The sequence below is a fragment of the Manacus candei genome, unplaced genomic scaffold, assembly GCF_025592945.1.
Source record: "Manacus candei isolate 608988 ecotype Guabito, Panama unplaced genomic scaffold, ASM2559294v1 h1tg000052l, whole genome shotgun sequence".
NCBI classification, from domain to species: Eukaryota; Metazoa; Chordata; class Aves; order Passeriformes; family Pipridae; genus Manacus; species Manacus candei.
Genome location: NW_026138100.1, coordinates 3,421,003 through 3,441,289, shown reverse-complemented (window position 1 = coordinate 3,441,289; position 20,287 = coordinate 3,421,003). Strand labels below are relative to the sequence as shown.

At 39.1% G+C, this 20,287-nt stretch overlaps 1 protein-coding gene across 2 annotated transcripts in view; it reads right to left on the bottom strand.

Annotated features, from left to right (window-relative positions):
- The window catches only part of CNKSR3 (CNKSR family member 3), a 62,398-nt gene that overhangs the window by 21,706 nt on the left and 20,405 nt on the right, over window positions 1-20,287 (bottom strand). For both annotated transcript variants that reach the window (XM_051801680.1, XM_051801681.1), the window contains exons 2-4: window positions 9,603-9,766; window positions 1,984-2,186; window positions 574-661 (exon numbers count right to left, since the gene is read on the bottom strand). In XM_051801680.1, the coding sequence (XP_051657640.1) occupies window positions 574-661; window positions 1,984-2,186; window positions 9,603-9,766 (455 nt within the window). The remainder of the gene's footprint in view (window positions 1-573; window positions 662-1,983; window positions 2,187-9,602; window positions 9,767-20,287) is intronic.

Below are 20,287 nucleotides of genomic sequence, written 5' to 3'. Positions count from 1 at the left end.
CTCACACAGCTGATAAATTAAAGTTTTGAAAAATACTGTGGTGTTGGAGTACTGGCAGAAGCAGCCTGGTTAGTGCAATTTGTATTGTAAAGGTGGCAACTCCTTCCATTACATGCAGCATTTCCCATCTGATGGCTAAACCACTCTGTTATGGGACCAGACCTATGAAGCCTGCGAGCACAGATGTAAAAATCAATGGAGCCATATTTTTGTTTAGAGTTAGCACTGATAACTGTTTATGAACATGTTGTTTGGAATGTGAAGATCTTCAAATGCAGATCAACTATTTCAAAAACTAACCCTCTTTCTCATAAAGCTCAAGGAAATATAAGTAGCCTTTAAACTGCAGTCACTTCAGGTATAACCAGCAATGAAATTGGGGTAGGAACAACAAACAACTCCCACCACTCAGAAAAACAAACAACTGAAACTGACCTTCATGGACCTTTGAAGTTTAAGTAAGCTCTCATTCCCAGATCTGCCTTTCATGAGCACTCAGCACACAGCAAGCACATTACTTCCCCAAACACCCCCTTCCCCTCCCTTTTGGAAAGCAAAAAGAAATAAGCTGACCTTCTGAACAGTAGTAGTGAGATCCAAGCAGAGCTGAATGATTCTGTTCTTCATTGATGAAAAGTCAGCAATACCTGTAAATGGGGTCCTGCAACAAGAGAAAATTCCCCTTAGATCAAAGGGACCAGCCTTTTCCAATCCTATCCTATCAGTGACAAAGAGCATATGAGAGTACACCCTGAAACTCTGACACTCACATGGGTATGAGGATACAGTTTTACAACATAAGTATTCCTGACTGCACCAAAACTGGAAAATGTCTATCCCTGTGGTAAGCAAGTTCAAAAAACAGAACCAGAAGAAATGGTCAGTTTTCCAAACTACAGTTCTCTCTACTTGCAAGCTCAAGTCACGCTGTGTTGTAAAAATCATACACTTGGCTTTGCCAGTAAGTAGATCTCTAATTTTCTGACTGGACAAAGAAAAAAAAAATTCCCTAAAAGAAGAAAAATGGATTTTCACATTTTACACACAGAGATACAGTGAGACTTAAGAAGAATCATTACAGGTAGGGCAGCTTTACAGCCTGTAGAGTACTACCTCAGATCCTCCAGACAGTCACAAAAGCTAGAAGAGGGGTTGAGAAGTAACAACAGTAGGTTTGGACATGGACAAGCCAGCAACTTTCCTGATGGTGATTTACAGAAAAAATCTAGGGTGAGCTGCCAGCAACATAGTGAAAGAAGAGGACCAGGTGACAGGTACAAGTTGTTAACGTCACTGCCTGGACACAGACCAATTCCTTGCTTGAGAGCAGGGATACTGAAGGATAAAAGTGCTTCTTGCTGTCAGCCCCTGCGCAGTTCTCCTCCTTCTCAGGAAAGCTAGCAAGGGGATTGAGAATTTATGTTCATCTGTTATCATGTACTGCATCCCTGCCAGCACTTGACCTGCTATAGCTGCCACAAAACAACTCTGGTTCCTTCCAGACAAAAAAAGAATTAAATAAGTAAAAAAAAAAAAAAAAAAGAAGAAAAAAAACCAGAAAACAAAACAGGCATAAGGAGAATCTCTCCCACTGCTCAGTTTTCAAATAACACAGCTAAGGCCATGATTTTAGCAGAACATTAAAAATTCTCTTAGATAGGGACTTGCCAATGGCAAGTAATTTATAAGGCGGAAGGGGAAAAGAGAAGAAGTCACATGCATGAGAAATGACCTAAAAGGGAAGACTCCTACTTTTATAAATACCAGTTTGTGTGCAATATAATAGTTTTGTTGGTTTTAGCAAGAGTGGAAGTGCAAGAGTAGATTACCCCAGATTAAATTTGTTAGCTAGAGGCCTTCTGGCAACATGAAAAAAGGAGTGACTGAGATGGAGATCTTTACACCCAGACATCTAGGAACTGCCCTACAAGGAGAAGCAATTCATTAGAGTAGCAAACTAAAACATAATGATTTTATCCTTACCTGTCCAACCACGCAAGCAAGGCTTTAGCAGCACCAATAAGCTCTACCACAGAAGTAAGGAATTCATTGGGGGGCTTGCGAGAGGTATTTCCATCATAATTTGAGCTTTTCCTACGGCTGCTGATGTAATTTTGCAGGTTGTTGGATGACGCTCGCAGCTTGAGAACCAGATTCTTCATGTTGTCTGTTTCAAGGCCATAGTTCTGCAAGCAGTATTATTAAGCATCATAAATAACCTCACTGAGTTCTCCTGTTTATTTATACAATAAGTTGCAAGCTCGTATGGGACGAAAAGTCTGAAGATTCACACAGTTTTCTTCTGGTTTTTTTGGCAAAAGTACCTTCTAAGATTTGTTCTACACTATAGCCACTAAAGAATACTTTTGGCAATACCACCCCCAGTTTCTGACATTGAGATTTGAGGACACAATCAGAATGAAGTGCCACTGTCCTAACACATGTCATTTACCTGTTAATAACAGGACTGTGTTGTTTTTATTTTTGTTAAAGGAAAGCCAACACTGTTTTTTTCTTAAGATGTTTTCTATACTGTGGTACATAAACACTGAACTAACATTTCATTCACAACTAAAGATAAGTTAAATCTGGTAGGAGATAAAAACATCAACAGGAAGCAAATGTAATTTTGCAATCAAAATCTTAAGTAAATATTTGGATCACAAGTTTTCAGGAACTGTGCTTTTTTACTACAACAGTGCAATTATTTGCAAGTTTGAGGACTCCATTAAGACTACACATACTAATTAAAACCATTTTTAGACATTTTTCATTCAACAGCATCTTTACAAAAATTTACAAAACCTAAAAAATTCTCTAAGTCTTGCCTGTAACTTCAACTTTATAAATTCAAATACAACTAAGCCACATTCCATAGGACTAAACCCCAATTGTTTTAAGTAACGCATTGATCATCTCATTCCAAACATGTCAGAAATGCTTCTCTCTTCTGAAGGCAACTCAGTTTTGTAATCAAGAATTTCTTTTCACTGTTAGTGTGCAAAGGTATGAATTATGTAGCAATATGTATTTATCTGTGCTTCTGTGTTATTCTACCTTGTAAAACTTCTGTGTAGGTCTCAGGTAAAGCTTAGCTCTTTTAGAATGAAAATTCTTTCTTTTCTTGAGAAAAGGCAGGGAAAAAAAACTAAAAAAAAAAAAAAAAACAAAAACAAAAACAAAAAAAAACATAAAAGCAAAAAGACACTCCTACCAGAACAAAACAAACACCCAAAAATACAAAAAAAAGTCCTGCCTTTCTCTGTTCTTTTGCTGCTGCAGATTCTTGCAAACAACCTCCAAGTTCCATAGTTTAGTCAGCTGTACTATCTACTCTTTTCCCCTTCCCACTCAAAAACATAAAACAACTAAAGAAAATTTTAATTCCATTCAACACCTAGTTTCCAGGGGTTCCCAATATGCAGGCTGAAGGGTAGCTCTGGAGGTTTCAGACCAACCTCTTGCTCACAGCAGGCTCAGTTGCGAGTTCAGAGCAGCTTGTTCAGGATTTCATCCTGTCAGATCTTGAAAACCTCCAAGGACAAAGACTGTACAACCTTTTTGGGCAACTTGATCGACCATCTGACTGTCCTGAGAGTAAGCAAATGTTCCCTTATATCCAGCCTGAACCTCATTTCAACTTCTGCCCAAAGTCTCTCATCTTCCTGCCATGTAAGCCCAGATCTGTCATCCTGCCAGCTGTGTTTCACACCATGGTAGGTGCTGGGGATCTGCTGTTGGGCCTCCCTGGAACTGTCTCTTCCCCAGGCTGAAGAAGTCCCAGTCCCTCAGACTCTCCTAATGGGCAAGTACTCCAGCCCTGACCAACCTGATAGCCCTCCACTGAGCTTGCTCTGGTTTCTCTATATCTTTCCTGTACTTAGGGCAGGGGGCATATTCAGACTAATGAATGACTAGTACAGGGTGATAATCACTTCCCTCCCTCTCCTGTTAAGCGTTAATGCAGAGCAGGATGCTGCTAATGCACACTGTTGGCTTGAGGCTCCATCCCCTCCACAGTCAAGCATCCATAAAAGAGTCTGGAATATTTTAGATTTAAGTAATTTACAAAAGAGGAGACTGAATCTTTGACCCAAAGAAACACACCAGTGTATGGAGAGGTTTCAGCTACACGGCTACCTTTAAAATGCCTGCTATGGATAAGATCCTAGTGGGTGTAAGTTACACAAGTGCCTCCCTCCTCCACCTCAGGGCTCTTGGCAAGGAAGTACCCTAAAGTGCAGCCAGGAGTAGGGGTTGAAAGGATATGTCCAATTCAAAAAAATACCACTGTTGCAACAGCAAAGGATATCCTTAAATTTTCCAGGATCACAGAAAGGGAAATATCCGTATTACTGAACAACGTTAAAGTACTTGCACACTGTCATGTGTGAACTTATCACCTTTTAATTTTAACAACAACAGCAAAAGAAGAAAATGCCACAAGAGCATCATTCTAATGCATTTCTTGTAGTCAGGTTTCTCCTCCTCACAGAACATTACATATTAGTCTATCATTGAAGAAATACTTTTTCACAAACAGGCCTGGATGTGGGGCAAGTTCCTATGACCACAAGAAAGTAGTCACACATCAGAAAATCCCCTCTTAAATTAGGGATTTGGAGGACACTGATCCCCTCCTTCCTTAAAGGGACAGAAAATACAAAATACCTTTTCTGTGCAGAGGTACAACCACCTAATAACTCTGATCAGAACTTGACTCTTCATATAATTATCTCCAGGACTTTCTGTCATTCGGATGCAGGAATTATGCCAACCATCTCTAGGTATTTGAGATTAGAGATGGCACCACCATTTAAGAAGACACATGTTGATATACCAGGTAAGATTTTGGGTTTGGCCCTAAAACATTCACATACTCCTTATCACACCTCTTATTCAAATTCCTTATTTACACAGCATTTGAGTCTGGTGTAACTTTTCCAGATGAGGTAGTTCTTAAATAAATCTCTCTACCTCAGTTTTGAGGTAGACTTCATCAACCCAAGTGTTGCCTCTAGAGATGCAGGGGCTGCAGCTCATAATTGCAACTGGTCTACCCAACAGACTATCAAGAGCACATCAAAGCCAAGCTCTAACAGTCACCCCTCTAAGTTCTTCTACAACTTCCCCCAAAGAGTCTACAGAGTGCACCAGAGATATGTAAAACAGCAGCTTGTGCTCTAGGAAAGGTCCTGACTAAGCACTATGCCTATCCAGCACAACAGGGAGCGTGCAGCTCTTCAGTATCAGGAAACCAAATTATCCAACTGTTGATCAGCCCTGATGGATGAACTCCCCCAGAACAACACATCATCACAACCCAAGCCACCTCTGCTCCAGGGGCAAGGCAGTCTCCTCACTTATCTGCTCTAATAAACAGAAAGCATTCTGCCTCTTCATCATATAGCAATGCTTCTATCCAAGCTGACGCTGTCTTGAACACCTCACACATCACCAACTATTTCTGTTCTTTTTTTGCTTCTTCACTTGCAGTGTCCAGTCTGTTGGGAGGGCTGGTCTAGGGATCTAAACCACTCAAAGGAATCTAATCCCTTTTTACCTTTTTACTGGTTTAGCTTCCTGAAGTAGCTCACTTCAGGGTCAGGTGAGTGCAAGCACAGATCACTAATCAGAGGACAGGAGGTGGTGGAGGCAGTAGGTGATTTGGATTAATTTAACTTTTCGTGGAACTGTAGCCTCGACTCAGTACAGATAGGAATGTTGATATCGTGGCAGCACACCAAACAGCCTTCACAGTGACACACAGTCAAAGCGCAAAGCTCAGCAGGCTTTTCTTGAAATACTTCTACAGGACTGAGGCTGCAATAGTTAGCAAATTATTATTTAAGCAACTAAAAGGTTTTCGATGTTGCCCACGAACAAAAGAAACAGGTTACATTTTCCTATCACTCCTGATTTAAAACATCAAAGTTGTTTTAATCAAAACACAGGCTGAAGCCAGCAGTCAAGAGCACCCAATGTCAAACATTCCCAGGTTATTACTCATTAACCTGGGGAGCCACATGCAGGGTTGGAGCGAGAGGCAGCACCCACACGTGCACCAGAGAGCACATGCACACAAGAGCATGCTCTAAGTTCCACCACATTTAATGAGAAAAAGTAATCTGATCAAATAATTGCTCAAGGTCAGGCAGCTAGCATAAAGTAAATAAAAAATGTAGCTAACTGAAGTCAAAGGAGCACAGCAGTTGTGTCAGAGCTGATTTGGGCTGATACAGAGCCCTGTCACTGCCCAGGGACAGCATCTCCTGCCCTTTTACAGCCATGTTCATATCCCACAATGTGATGAGCTGGATCTGCTGGCTGATCCAACTGAAAGCCTGTTCTGGGAAAAAGATGAATAAAACCAGACTGAATGCCTGCTCAGAAGCTGATCCAAGTCACTTCATGCCTATATAAACACTAGAGTTAATGCAAGGTAATGTCACAGTCACTCATTCTTGCTCTTGTCCTTTTAACAAAAATGCATCCTAAAGAATCCTTTGGAGTAACAAATCTCCTAATAAACAGCACTCAATTTGAAACCTCTAGAAAATTGAAATCTCATGAGGCAGGGCACAGATATCCTTTAACAAGGATAAGTCATCATGTATGCATGTTTTATGTCGTGATGTTATATTTTGTTACAGTGCAAATATGCTGGCAGAACATTACTATGAGTGAAATTATCAAAGGCAGAACTATGCTCTTTTTTGTTTATGAGGTTTCTAGTGGGTTTTTTTAATTGCATAAAGCTAGTATCTCTTAATTCTAACCTCAAGAAAAATCCACTGCTTTTTTGCTTTGAAACTCTCACATCACATAGTGTAGGTAAAGATTCAAAAATCAAATCCAAAGAACACATTAAAAGTGAAAATATTTGCATAGTTTCCTGTTAACAAATATAAAATAATGCAAGCATTAAGCCCCAAAAAGTTTGTTTTCTGGATTACCCTCCCTGTTTTTGTGGTTTGAAAAGCACAGTTATGTATGTTTGCTCCCCCCTTCCCCAAATACTTCGGAGTCAACTCAGAAATGTCTTTCTTCCATCCCTTGACCCCCCCCAAGCAAATACTGTTGACAAAAAGACAGAGGCACTCAAGTTGATGGGTTTTTTCTCCCTCTGGAGAATTCAGATCCTTTGATACATCCTCTAAATTCCTCAAATATGTCTTCAATATCTGTTCAGAAAACTCTGTCAAACCAGCTGGAGAGCAACAGAAATGTGTGCTCAGAAGAAACCTTCACTTTTTAATCCTAGCCCACACTCTCCTGCCACTTCTTCAGGATGTTGTGCATATGGCCACTGCTATGAGGAGATGAGGGAACACTGTTTCATCACCAAAGCAGCAGAGAAAGATGAATTAATTTCTCTTTCACACCATAACTTCCAGACACATGTTCACCTTACCACTGACAAATAATATTCAAACCCCATAAAAACTAAATTAAAAAAACAGGTGTATTTGGTGTCCTTCCTCAAGGAAAGGACTACCTTCATACTTCATGTATTTTTGTGACTGATCTACTGAGGCTGAAACAGAGGTCTGTAAGGTGAATGCTTGAAAAGAATTCAACAGGAGAAAGATGTTCCAAATAAGCTGGTAGCTTTAGAGCCACGTGTTCTTGTGGTGTGAGGGAACCAAAGCACTGATCTGAAGGAAATTCATTTGGAAAACTGCCAAGGCAAAACTAGATAAAAAGGGAAATTCTTCTTGAGAACGCCAGGTCTGGGGAACTACCAAACCCCCCTCTCAGCCCTTCTCTGCCAAGAACAACAACTTTTGAAAGTGTGACCTCCGACTGGCTCAGCCAATGCCACGTTTCCAGAGTGTGAGCTAATACCACAGTGGGGGTGCTGGGGGACAAAAAAGAAAAAGAAAAAAAGATAAAATCCAAAAATAGTTCCTTTACTTTCAAGACCCCAGAAGTCACGGAAATATCATGATATGTACTCACACCATACACTAAATAACACACATTCCCACTTTCAAAGAACTAACACAGGTGGAATCCAGAAACCTTTATTCACACACAAAAACAAGAGAGAACAAAATAAAAAACTGGTTGTCACTAGAAATTTAGCGTCCCCTTGGAAAGAAAATCAACAGTGATTTTATACAATTCCAAAAATTCAAGGGAAGGGACATCAATAAGATGGCAAAGGGCATACCTAAAACATGGGAATTCTTTCTCCACCTCTGAAAAAGGGAACAAGGATGTTTCAGCTGTAATATGCAATAGCTGTCTAATGCATTAACTTGAGTTGCATTTCACAAAGGATTTCCAGAAATGGGTCTGAGGTCAAAACTTTTGTCTACAAAGGAAATTAGAAGGAAATTGTAGGAGATAAAACACAGCTTTAAATTCTGGCAGTTGTCCAGCTTTGTTCACTTTATTCTAATTTTTTAAAAGAAAAAAGTGCCTTCAGGAACTGCCACATAGATTACTTCAGTCAGGACTGTATACAACCCACAGTACATTTATTAACTCACTGGACCCCTTCACTTGCCCAACAGACTATCCCTTCCCACACCATAAACTGCATTTCAGCCTAATTATGTTCTTCAATTAGATTTTCAAGTAGATGTTAATTTTTGACAGATCAAATATGTAAAGGAAATAAAATGTTTTTCAAATATAAGAGCAACTCTTTGCAAAACAAGCAGATTGTATGAAGAGATCTCATTAAATATACTTCTTTCAGTACAAGCTATCCAATTTGTTCCTGGTCACAGAGTAGGAATGATCCTTATGGCACCTCTGCAGCAAATAAAGTATATCACACAGGTAATAAAGACCCTCCATTTTAAGAAGAGTATGCTCAGTGCAGCAAGCCTTGCCTAACAAAGTGAAGACGAGCCAGTGCTGGCCAAGGAATCATTGGGTAGGCCTTCCCACCCTCCTCCTTGATGTAATTATATATATACCTCTGGTGCTCACTGACAGGATTACATCAAATATGCCTTCAAGACTGTGTCAAAACTATGGCTTTTAAATAAAGCCTGAACTAGCGAGACAATCCAAAATATATTTATCCTCTACAGAGTGTTTGTTTTAAAAGTATCTGCAGTGATATATCAGGACTAAGACAAAGGAACAGCTTAAGTTCTGAATCCAATGAGTGTTCAACTAGACTGTAACTGAGGTAGCAAAACATCCCTCATTTCAAGAATTAATTTTTCTTCCCTTCATATGTTTTCTACAGAATTGCCCTAAACCTATTTCAACTGATGTGAGGAACTTCTGGCTTCTGTTCAACAATATGCCATCTATCTTCTAAGACAAACTCACTCTAGCAATTTTAATCACTCTGTTCACTAACAGGAGCCATAAGACCTAACAATGCCACTTGGACAACTTCATTCATTGGAAGTGCAACCAAATGAATTAAAGTTCCCTCTTATTAGGAAAAAGTTAAACAGCTATTAATACAAAACTTGCAACAATTAAACAAACTCTTACTGCTTCCTTTTATTGTGATTTGTAACAGAAACCAGGGAACAAAGGTATTCTGGTTTTATCAGTCTCGCCTTGGTTATTCACCCAAAAAAGCACTGGAAGAAATACTTTACATGTCAGTTCACCACTTAACTAACCAGTGCACACAGGAGATCCACAGCCTCTAGAACCAGTTCCTGATGTCCAATCCGTGAGATACCCAACTCTTCAAGGTCCTGGTGAGAAATCTGTAGGAGTTGTTCACCATTAATCTTTTCTCGTTCAAATTTATGGACATATTGCTGCAGGCAATCATCCAGGCCTACCAAAACACAAAAGAGAGAGAAAGGGACATCAAAACCAATCAAACAAACAAAACAAAAAGAGAGAAAAAAAAACCCCACCACCCTATAAAAGGCAGAAATCGCAAGTTCATACAATATACAATGCGAAATTATGAAAGAATCTTGCACTGCACCTAAGGGTGTTGCATAGAAGGGGCATACAAACTGAGCGTATAAGTGATGTGGAACTTTGGGTCACCTAAGTCAATGCACAACCTTCCTGCTCCTTGTGGATCAAACTCAGCAGTTAAGAATATGCCTCTGGTGTCTGCACAAGCAAAGTGACCAAAGGACATACATAGAGTCAGGTACCAGGGTAACCAAAAAACCTGAAGGGCATCCAAAGCAACAACAACAAAAAATAACAAGTGACCAAAAAAAAAAAAATCCAAGTCAAGGCAAGAACAAAGATCTTATCCAAAGCCTAGTTAAACAAGCAAAGCAACAAAAGCACAAAATGATGAGAAAGAAAATGAAAAAAATCAAAGGCAAAGCAATCAAAATGATGTTTGGCTCAAATCTCATTATTCTCTTGATTCATGAGACCCTGCAGCTCCCTGAAGCAGCCATTCCTTCCCCTTGCTAAGGATCAACAACACGTACAAACAAGAAATCTAATTCATTTTTCTATCTAGAAGTATTTTTAAAACAGCTTAGAGTATTTTGTCCCAGCAACATCCCCCAAATCCCCACTTTAAAATGTGATTCTATAATCCCGTTCTCCGCAGTAGGTTTTCCCCAGTGATTACAGAAAGGGTTTCTGGTTTTCATCTTATTTAACTAAACTTCATGTGTTAATTCTGTTTTCATGGGTATTCTGCTCATTTCCTCTGTTGTTAAAGATCCTGTGAGTAGCAACAATCTGGGAGGAAAATCTGGATGGATGTGTTACTTTAAAGATGATGCAGTGCTCTTGATGCTCTGTTCCTTTCAACATATTGGCTAGAGCAAAAGGAACAGACCCAAATAGATCTGTTTTAAAGAAATACACCATGTTCATTGAAAACAGTTGACTTGAGCAAAAATTCAAATAACACATTTGACATCTACTTTGTATCATCCACAATAGCTACATTGTTTCACCATTCCATTAAAAAAAAAAGGTACAACATTTAGCTGTATAAAGGATGTTTATCCATTATGCTTGTTCAAAAGGAAACCACTGAGATGGACAGGATATCGAACGCAGCAGATGAGAAACACAAACAGCATCCTGAACTACAAAGAAATGAGAGCCAAAAGAGAAGCACTCAGTTCCACTCATGAAGTTGCAGTGGCAGTCTGGAAAACAAGTACTCCCAGCACACTCTACCACCAAAAAAACATTTGATGCAGATCACAGGGGGGATTCAGAGCCACATGAAATATATTCACTTCATAACAGCAGCATGAGCAGTCACTGCCACCTTGCAGTGCCTAGTCACAGCAGACCCGCAGACGATGGACTCCAAAAAGCATGGGCTGACTTAACGTACATCACTTGCCTTTCAAGCGCTCACCCAGAAGTTAATAAGGACAGATGCCTCTTTACACGTCTTGGGCAAGCTTAATTATCACAGTAAATCAACATCTGGCTTGGTGAGCTTGACTCTTTGCCATGCAGAGCTACCAGTGCACACAGCTTGATTTTTAAGTATAATTATGAATGGGAAAACCCGCATGCAAGATAAGCAGGGTCTCCCAGGGCTACAGTTGTTTGGGGACACTCTTGTTTCTTCCCATCTGTCTTGGCAAAGCTGCATAACTTCTGAAAACTGAGTCCACTGTTCTCTTTCCCACAGGCACCAAATTCTGCCTCCATCTATACAAACTCTTTTCCCAGGACAAATAATAAAAAATATCTGGCCTTCATTGTTTAACAATTTATTTTTTCAAAACAAATTCTCAACCAAGGCTACACACAGTTCACATATTTGGCATTCCTAATTTTTATTGCTGCCTTGCAGACCACTGTTTCCCATCATTTGCCCTTGTAAGCCCATGGTTTCCATCACAAATTACACAAACACCTAAAATAAAACACTTCATTCAGCATTCAGTGTAGTTTTTATTTTTTAAGTTTTTTTGATGCCTACTATCCTTTGTGTGTTGACTCAACTTTCTAGAACCTCATTCTCTGCTAAAACATGAGACTGAAATGTATGTATCCTCCTGAAGAAATACAGCTATGGCTTTCAGCTTGCCTGTACTTCTTTAATTCATGCTTGCCTATGCCTGAAGGCCTATTAAGACTTGAAGAGCTACCTCTAAATTTTTTTTTTAAATAAGAGTCCTTAAAAACAAGACTGACACTATAGGACTATATTTTGCAATATAAAATATTACAAAATTGCACAAATGTTGACTCAAAACAGCCAACACAGTGGCACAGCTGCTCAGCTAGACATTTTTTTAAGTGACCAAAACTATGCAAAGCAGTAAGTGAAGACAGACCCACAAACTCATGTTCACTGATGGTTTAAGATGAGCTTACTAACATTAGCGCTATTATGTTTACTAAGGAACATATGGTAAAATATTAAACATTTTAATTGAGATTGCAAGCACGCTTATAGCCTATTGTTTAATTTTCCATCATATGAATGAAATGTTTAAATACCATACACAAACAAAACTTCAAAAAGGGAAGGGAGGAGGGAGGAAAAAGGACTCATAACCCAGTTCAAGAAATTTTAATAATATTTAAATAAAGTTTTAAAAGTCAGCATTCAAATGTCACTAGTAATCTAAATGAATTGCTCATTTTTTCCTTCTTCCAAACATCTATGTTCTTTCCATGTATTTTCTTCATGAACTTTGGAACCTCATGGAAATTTGGTATTGCCCATTAGCACTGTCTGGATATTTTTGAGAAACTTAGATGAATTAAAGACTATAAAAAGCAAGTCTACATTACTTAGACACTTTCTTACATGACAGATCATTTTCAACAGTGCAATATTAGCAGGTTCAAGCAAGAAAGTAGTTTTCTCTATTTCCAAAAAAAATACAATTAAGACTGACATTGGAAAAGGTATCTATATTTATCTCCTTTACTCACTGACAAGCCCTTCTGAAAGCTAAACTTCATTTTATGCTCAAAGTGTGTTTAAAAAGCACTTGGTTTAACTGCATGTGCAAACTCTTTATATTATTTCTTGCACATACATCAAAACCATGCATGAAAGAAGGTCCTTGCTACCTACGTAATTGCTAGAGAATGAGGAAAGGTGGAAACAGAAATAGCAATTGCTGAATGTTACTCAGGTTTTACAACACTAGTAAGCAGTGATTTTTTTGGGAGGCAGAGCGAGTGAGAGAGAGATTAGTCTAGGTAGTGTTATTCATACTGTGAAAATTCTTCCAAGGAACCACAGTGCAACTTGAACAAAACCCCCTCCCAAATTTTGGGAAGTGTAGAGATGTCCAATAGATCCTAAGAACTGTCTAGACTTTTCTGTCTAAAATAACCATCATGCGAAGCACCCCAGAAGACATTCAATACGTTGCATTCATGCAAAAACATTAGGACAGAGCTTACACTTACAGATCTGTACTGATACCAATCTCAGTCTGTTTCCAAGATTAAGAAAGTTATTTTGGGTAAGAATTGAGAGCAACTTTGAGGGAGTTAAGGGGGAAGTTTGGGCCTAAGCCGTAACTATAAGTTTACTATTCAGAGAGAATTAGCATTTCTATTGTTGAGAGATGTCAGCCATTCGACATATCTTGCACCCTAAGAACTAGAGAAGTGTGTTTTATGAGTAGACTTGTTAAGCAGTTTCACACCTTTTGCTCTACTTGTGTTGGACACTACCAAAGAATTTACCTACCGTAAAGCAACAGTTAACTAATGTCTTACAGCCACAGGTCAAAAACCAGCTGACTCACCATTTCTTTTTCACTCCCACCATCCCACTCTTCCTCATTCTTTTCTCTTGTGATACCAGAGAGTCTACACAGAGTCTATATACTCCAACATGGTGGGGGCAGAGGAGGCAGAGAGTAAGGAAGATAGATAGGGCAAGAAACTGAGGAAAGACTGACTAGGGAAAACTAGAATGGCACAGGATTACTTTCTATTTGTTCAGGAACTTGAACAGATTCTCAGGATAGCTCATAAAATGTCAGAATCTGACACGAGGAAGCAGGAGCACAAGCCACTTGAAGAGAGGAAGAACTCATAAGTACAAGACCTTTTCCTTCACGTAGCACTATCATAGGAATCATTGCTCAGTGTCAAAGATAATAAAGCCTTATTATTATGATCATGTTGGGTAATTCTAACAGACAGCACCTGGCATCTCAGTGTAAAACTGAGGTTCAACTACAGCTCTCATCCCACTGAGGGGCTCCCTTGGACCTTGGATAGCTGGTTAAGTAGGACTGCCAAAGCCTTTTTTGCCTCATCACCTTAAAACTGGCCTTCCCACCTAAGTTCACTCTTATTCTGGTCTCCAGGGTCTATTCAGTTGCCACTTTTAGTATTCCAAGGTTCCTTGCACACATCAGCTTCAATCCATCCTTCCCAAGCTTCAAAAGATCATCAGTTCTATGAGAATCTTTGACACACCTCACTGTACGTGCCATTATACTATCATTTATATTCCACATTATTTTATAACGGTTATTGTAATAGCTTCCTCCCATCATTTTCAAGAAAAAGCAGAAGGGAGTCAAGGCAGCAAATGAACACTAGCAAGAGAAAATAGCTACTTCATAAGCAGATGAATCAACCCCTGAGAAGGCAAATGAAAGTAAGGAGGGTCTGCAAGACAGCTCTGAAAAGCTGAAGTAGCTCAGTAGGACAGCTACAGGGTGAAAGGAAATATATTAAAAAATTCAAGAAGAAAACAAATATAACTTTATTTAATATAGAATGCAGTGGGAAGGTCATTACACTGTAACATCATAGATGCCATTCTCCTCCTGCAATATTACAAACAGAACCAGAGATGACTTTAACAAAGGAATTCAAAGGTTCTTTAAAAGGATGGTAAAAAAATAACTCTAGAGCAGTCAGTGGAAACTTATTTCAGTAATAATTTGAGCCTAGGTAAGAACTGACTTTCTAGGATCCACATGCTTGATTGTTTCTTACCTATCATGCTTCTTAGCAATTATCTGTACAAAAGTTTCTAAAACAAAAGTTTAGTTATCAATTGGTGTGAACCACTTTTAGGGGCCAGAAGAGAGTTCAAAGGTCTTAAGCTTGCGAAGCAAACAAAAGCCTTCAAGAGAACTTCGCATTATCATCCAGTACAAAGGTAAAAAAATCTTCCTCATCCCATTTTTTTACTCCTGAGTAATTTCACAGATGCTCATAACACTGCCACCACGTGAAGTATCAATTACTGTCAAAAAAAAAAAGAATTCAAGAGCAAGAGCTGCTTCTTATCAGCATCAAAAAATGTCTCCTATACAAACCAGATTGTTTATAAAGTAAGTTCTCATGTCAGCAGTAAGCAACTCCTCTACCTTTTTGTCTAAGCATCTGCACCCTAATTAAGTAGGCACAACCTGTTGCCTCACCAGGCACTAAGTACAGCTTTGCTGAGGACAGGCATTGCCTAGAATAGCCAGAATAGTAGCGAAGTTTCTTATCTGTCTCCCACATCACACTGGGATGGTACCAGACAAATTGCTGGGCTCTGCCTGCCAGCAGGGATGCAAAGGGCAGCTCTCACTAAGGTCACAGCAGGACAGAGGGAAATAGTGAAGCCTTCAACCTTGATAATGAGTGCTTTACTGTCCCCTCTGTAATCCCTCTGACTGACAGTTGCACAGAAAGGCTTTTGCAACATGTTTCTATTTTCAGTATTTCCAACTAATATATTTAGCCTGGAAAAACAGACTACATACACATGCATTCACGTTGCCTCAAAATAAATCCATTCATTCCATTCAAATCCATCCATAAATCCCTTAGCTTTTTTTTTTTTTAACACAAAACTGAAAGCTTTGCCTTGTAATAAAAGAACTGCAGGTGAATCTGTGTTGTAAACTATCCTGACCAGAAGGGCTACAAAGACTCTGTTTAACCTTTAGTCGCTCCGTGTAGATACAATCTCAGACTGACAGGCCTTGTGTTATGCTACACTTTTTATCAGTCCTCCCTACAAAGCCACTGATTGAGACCATTCTGGCAGTACTCATTATCATGGTCCAGACAGTAAATCTGAGAACAACTGTAAACTTTAGCACTTTACAATCATGAAGTATGATCAGGAAGAGTCAAAATAGCTTGCCGAATCCTTCCAATACTCCAAAAGTTTTATAAAGCAAGACCTCTCCCTACAAAAACCAGAAAAACCTACTCGTATTTTTCCTCACAAAATATTTTCAGGAAACTTAGCAGACATGGGGTACATATAAGAGAAGAAAATATTTTGTGGAGAAGGACACGATAAAGGCCTATAAAGTCAGAAGTGGCATAGAAAAAAACAGAAAGAATACTGTATATTGTCTCTTGCAATACAGGAATTAGGGAGAGCCAATGAAGCGAGCATGTAACAGGTCCAAACAAGCAATAAAGGAGTGATTCTTCACCCAGCAGTATGTAATGAATGCTCAGCATCCATACAAGTTCAGGGAAAGGTGAACAGGTTCATGAAAGAAAGTGCCACCAAAGTCATGTCTAACACTGAAAGACTCAAATAAAAATGCCTGAAGGCTTGAGGAAGCCTACAGAAGGAAACACAATGTATCATCTTTCCTATGAGACTGCTTACCTTACCCCTTATTGCAAACATTCAGGATAGAACACTTAGCTAATTGGCACAGAACAAAGAACTTCTACAGCTTTGCCACACATAGCACCATAATGTACATGGCAGTTTCCCTTTTAGTTACTTTTAGAATCATAAAATGGTTTCAGTTCGAAGGGACCTTAGAGGTCATCTATTTCCACAGCCTTCCTTGCCCCCTCACTGCCATCGGCACAGACCCCTTCCACTAAATCAGGCTGCCTGAAGCCCCACAAGCTGGCCTGGAACATTTCCTGGAACGGGGCATCCACAGCTTCTCTGGGCAGCCTGTCCCAGTGCCTCATCACTCTCACAGTAAGGGTGAGATCTTATCCAAGGACTTAAGAAAACTGTTATCTCTTTGCTAGTGAAAGCTGCTATCGGTTTTACTGTAATTACTGTTTATTTACTGCAATAGTGACACAAGATTTTCAAAAAAAAAATACAAAACTCTATATAGAGTAATTAGAGTTGGAGGGGCAGTAGGAAAGAAGAAAAAGCTATACACTGATATTGAACTGTGGTATCAATTTCAGCCAAAGACACAACCAAAGCTTTTGCAGACTGGTTAAAAAAATACAACAAAAAATAGACTCTAGTAATACTAGGAAATAGATCACAGTGAATCACACAGCTGCTCCCATGAGTTTAGTAATCCATCTTGAGGTATTAACATCAAACGGAAAAATTGTAAGAGTAAATTAACTTAGAAATTGTACCTTCAGCTGATAATGAGTGAACTTGCATCAGAACTCCAAAAATACGTTTAACAAAAATGAATAGTAGCATACAATAAACTGGGATGAAAGCTATTCTGTAATAGCTGAAAAGTTAATGGTATTTAATTTGAAATTTTCAGCTAAAACTCAAATTTGAAATTTCTTTCTTTTTAATAGCTCTTTTTCTGGGAATTCGTGAAAAAAATGGGGTGGGGAAGAGAAATCCATTTCTACCATTTTCCATAGGAGAGCTCTTATTATGACATAGCTCTAAGGCTTCAAATTAAAGGCAAAATAAAAATGTAAAGATAAAGAAAAGCAAGTCGTGATGGCATCTCATGTATCTAGGAAAAAAAAAAAAGGAAAAAATAATCAGGACACAGCATAATAACATACACGTTTAACCAGAAAAATCTCCCCTTATAAAGGAAACACAAGCATGAAGACAGTAAGTCAAAATCACTTCACTACACTGAAAAGTAGACCACTGTGCCAGAACCAAACAGAAAGAAACGAAAGCCTTGTCCAATTGTACAGGGCATTCCCCCTAGACATGAAAAGTAAAGTATACCAGGAAACAAAAAAACCTATTTCATTATATTCCCGATTTTTAGGCAGGTGTCAGAACACAAATGCAGTCACGTTTTTCACGAGCAGAACTGGACTGGACATCTGTGTAAAGCTATGGGGCCCTGCTGCACTCCCTAGGCCATAATCCCATGTGGCTTTGCTGCCATCACTCTCACTGGTATCACCCACTTCCCTGAGAGAACACAACAGACTCCTCTTGGGAATATTCAGACTATTAAGTATCATTTGGCTTCTAAGGTTGAAATTTTGACTCACCTGGGAAAAAGAGGGAAGACATGAGACATCCCCTTGTTCAGGAATTACCACTCAGCCCCAGGCAGCCAGACTCCACAGTGGTACCCCAAATACTCATCAGAAGAAAAAATGGGTTTCCAAGAAGGAAGAATTGGAACCACAAACAGGGGCTCATATTCAAGGCCTCAAACACCTGGCAGCATGATATCTTGCTGGTAGAATTTCAGCTATAACTCTGCTAATCCCAGCTACCACCATAACAAGACTGCTGACTGCAAAAAGATTAAGGACGAAAAAAGAAGAAAACTGATGCACATCATTTTTTCCTGCTGGCTTTGGTGTACATTCTCTGCATCAAGGATTAAGTTCCACGTGACGAAGTAGCTTCACACAATGCAACACTCAGGCTTTGGTTTTCTCTTTTAAGAATCATCTCAATTGACCAGCTATGCTTTGCAAAACCAATCTTTCCATGCTTTAACAGATTTTGTTTGGCAAACTAAATGAATGAGATGGAAGTAAAGCATATCCATATGTTCTGTGCAGACAGACCTGGCACTCTTAAATTTCAACAGAATATGCGATGAAAGTCAACATTCAGCAAATGCGTGCAAACACATTTATTAGAATAGAGAACACACCTGCTGCAGGCAGACAAACCCAAATAGCTTCCTAGCCAATACCACAGGATGTCTTCAGGGACGCTTCTGACAACATCCTCCCTGACTTCACAGTAAAAACAATATCCTACTTGTGGCAAGGTGCAACTTGTGTTTCTCTGCTGGGTGCTGAATAAGCAAGGAAATATGAACCAAATAAAATGGCAGTATGTTGTAGCTGTAATGAGGCACTTTTGTTTAGTCAACACTTATTGCTCCAGTGTCACTTAAGAACTACTATAAACTCCAAACTGAAACAAGAAAACATCTCTTTGCCCAATACACTAATATGTGCAAAGGTGTGCTTATTTACGTGTTGGTTGCATTTAAAATACTGGTAATTAAATGGGTTTAGAATGGCTCTCAACTGACACAGCAGTGCTTCAGCAAGCAAGCATGACTCAGATCTTATTATTCTTTCTCGCCCTAATTTTTTACTATTAAATCTAGCAATCAACTTATCCCACCAAAAAAATTATTTTAAACCCACAGAGCTTGGCACAGCATATTGTAGTAGACTACTGCATTGGCAGTAAAAAAAATGCACATTTTTTAATAATTTTTTTAAAATAAAGATCGTTCTTGAACTAATTCATGCAAATTCTTTTGACAGTCATCATGTCCAGTGAACATAGCCTAATGTTTGTCACAACCTAATAAAATCATTTTGGTAGTGAAGACATAACTGACAGGGTCAGCAAATACAGAGCTTTTAGCACAGTAATAATCACTCAGTGTGACTTTAAAGTCACATATATGCATTATAGGAGGCAAGAAAGACAACTAAATGGTTGTGCTGAGAGACAGATGCAACAGGACTTAAAAGGTCTAGAAGCACTGCCAGCTTCTTCCTACACCCTAAAAAATTCTCTTCTTTAGTGACTTGCAACTGATAACATGACTAATCCAAAGATGTTTAAACAGGGCGTCAACAAAAGTTAGTTACTTTAGTACACCAGCGTAGAGTGGCTTCATTAATTCCACCCAAGCAATGAGTGCACAATGGTTCCACATCCATCAGGATATATTAACATATCCTACAGGCTATTAGCAACATAATGCATCATCCTCATGTACTGTGTCAAAATTCTGACAATGAAACTTTCACCAAAGTTCCAACGTGGGGAATCTGTTCCACTCTGGCCTTGAAAACCACACTCCTCTTGGATGCTCACACGTTGTTTCCCAACAGCTCGAAGAACCACAAAATCTTTCTCCAGCAGAAATAAAAGCAAGTGGTAAAATCAAAACCAAAAAGTGGAGAAAACCAGATGATTCCAGTATTCGTTTTTCTTTACACTAAGTACACTTTAAGACCTCCTGGTCAATACATTTTAAATTGTACTCAAACAGGAATTAGCAACTTCTGAGTCACGATAGGTCTGCTCACTGAAAAATTGTTTGTTTCATTAATGTAAATAACAGCTTTGCCTAGGCACAGCAGGGTTTTGGCAGGAATGAAAGCACAGTGGTATCCAGCTACTGAAAGTTGCAGTTGAGAAGAATCTACACACTAGACCTTTGTCCCTCCCTCCATACAGTGCTAGGCTTTGTAGGGAATCCATCCACTT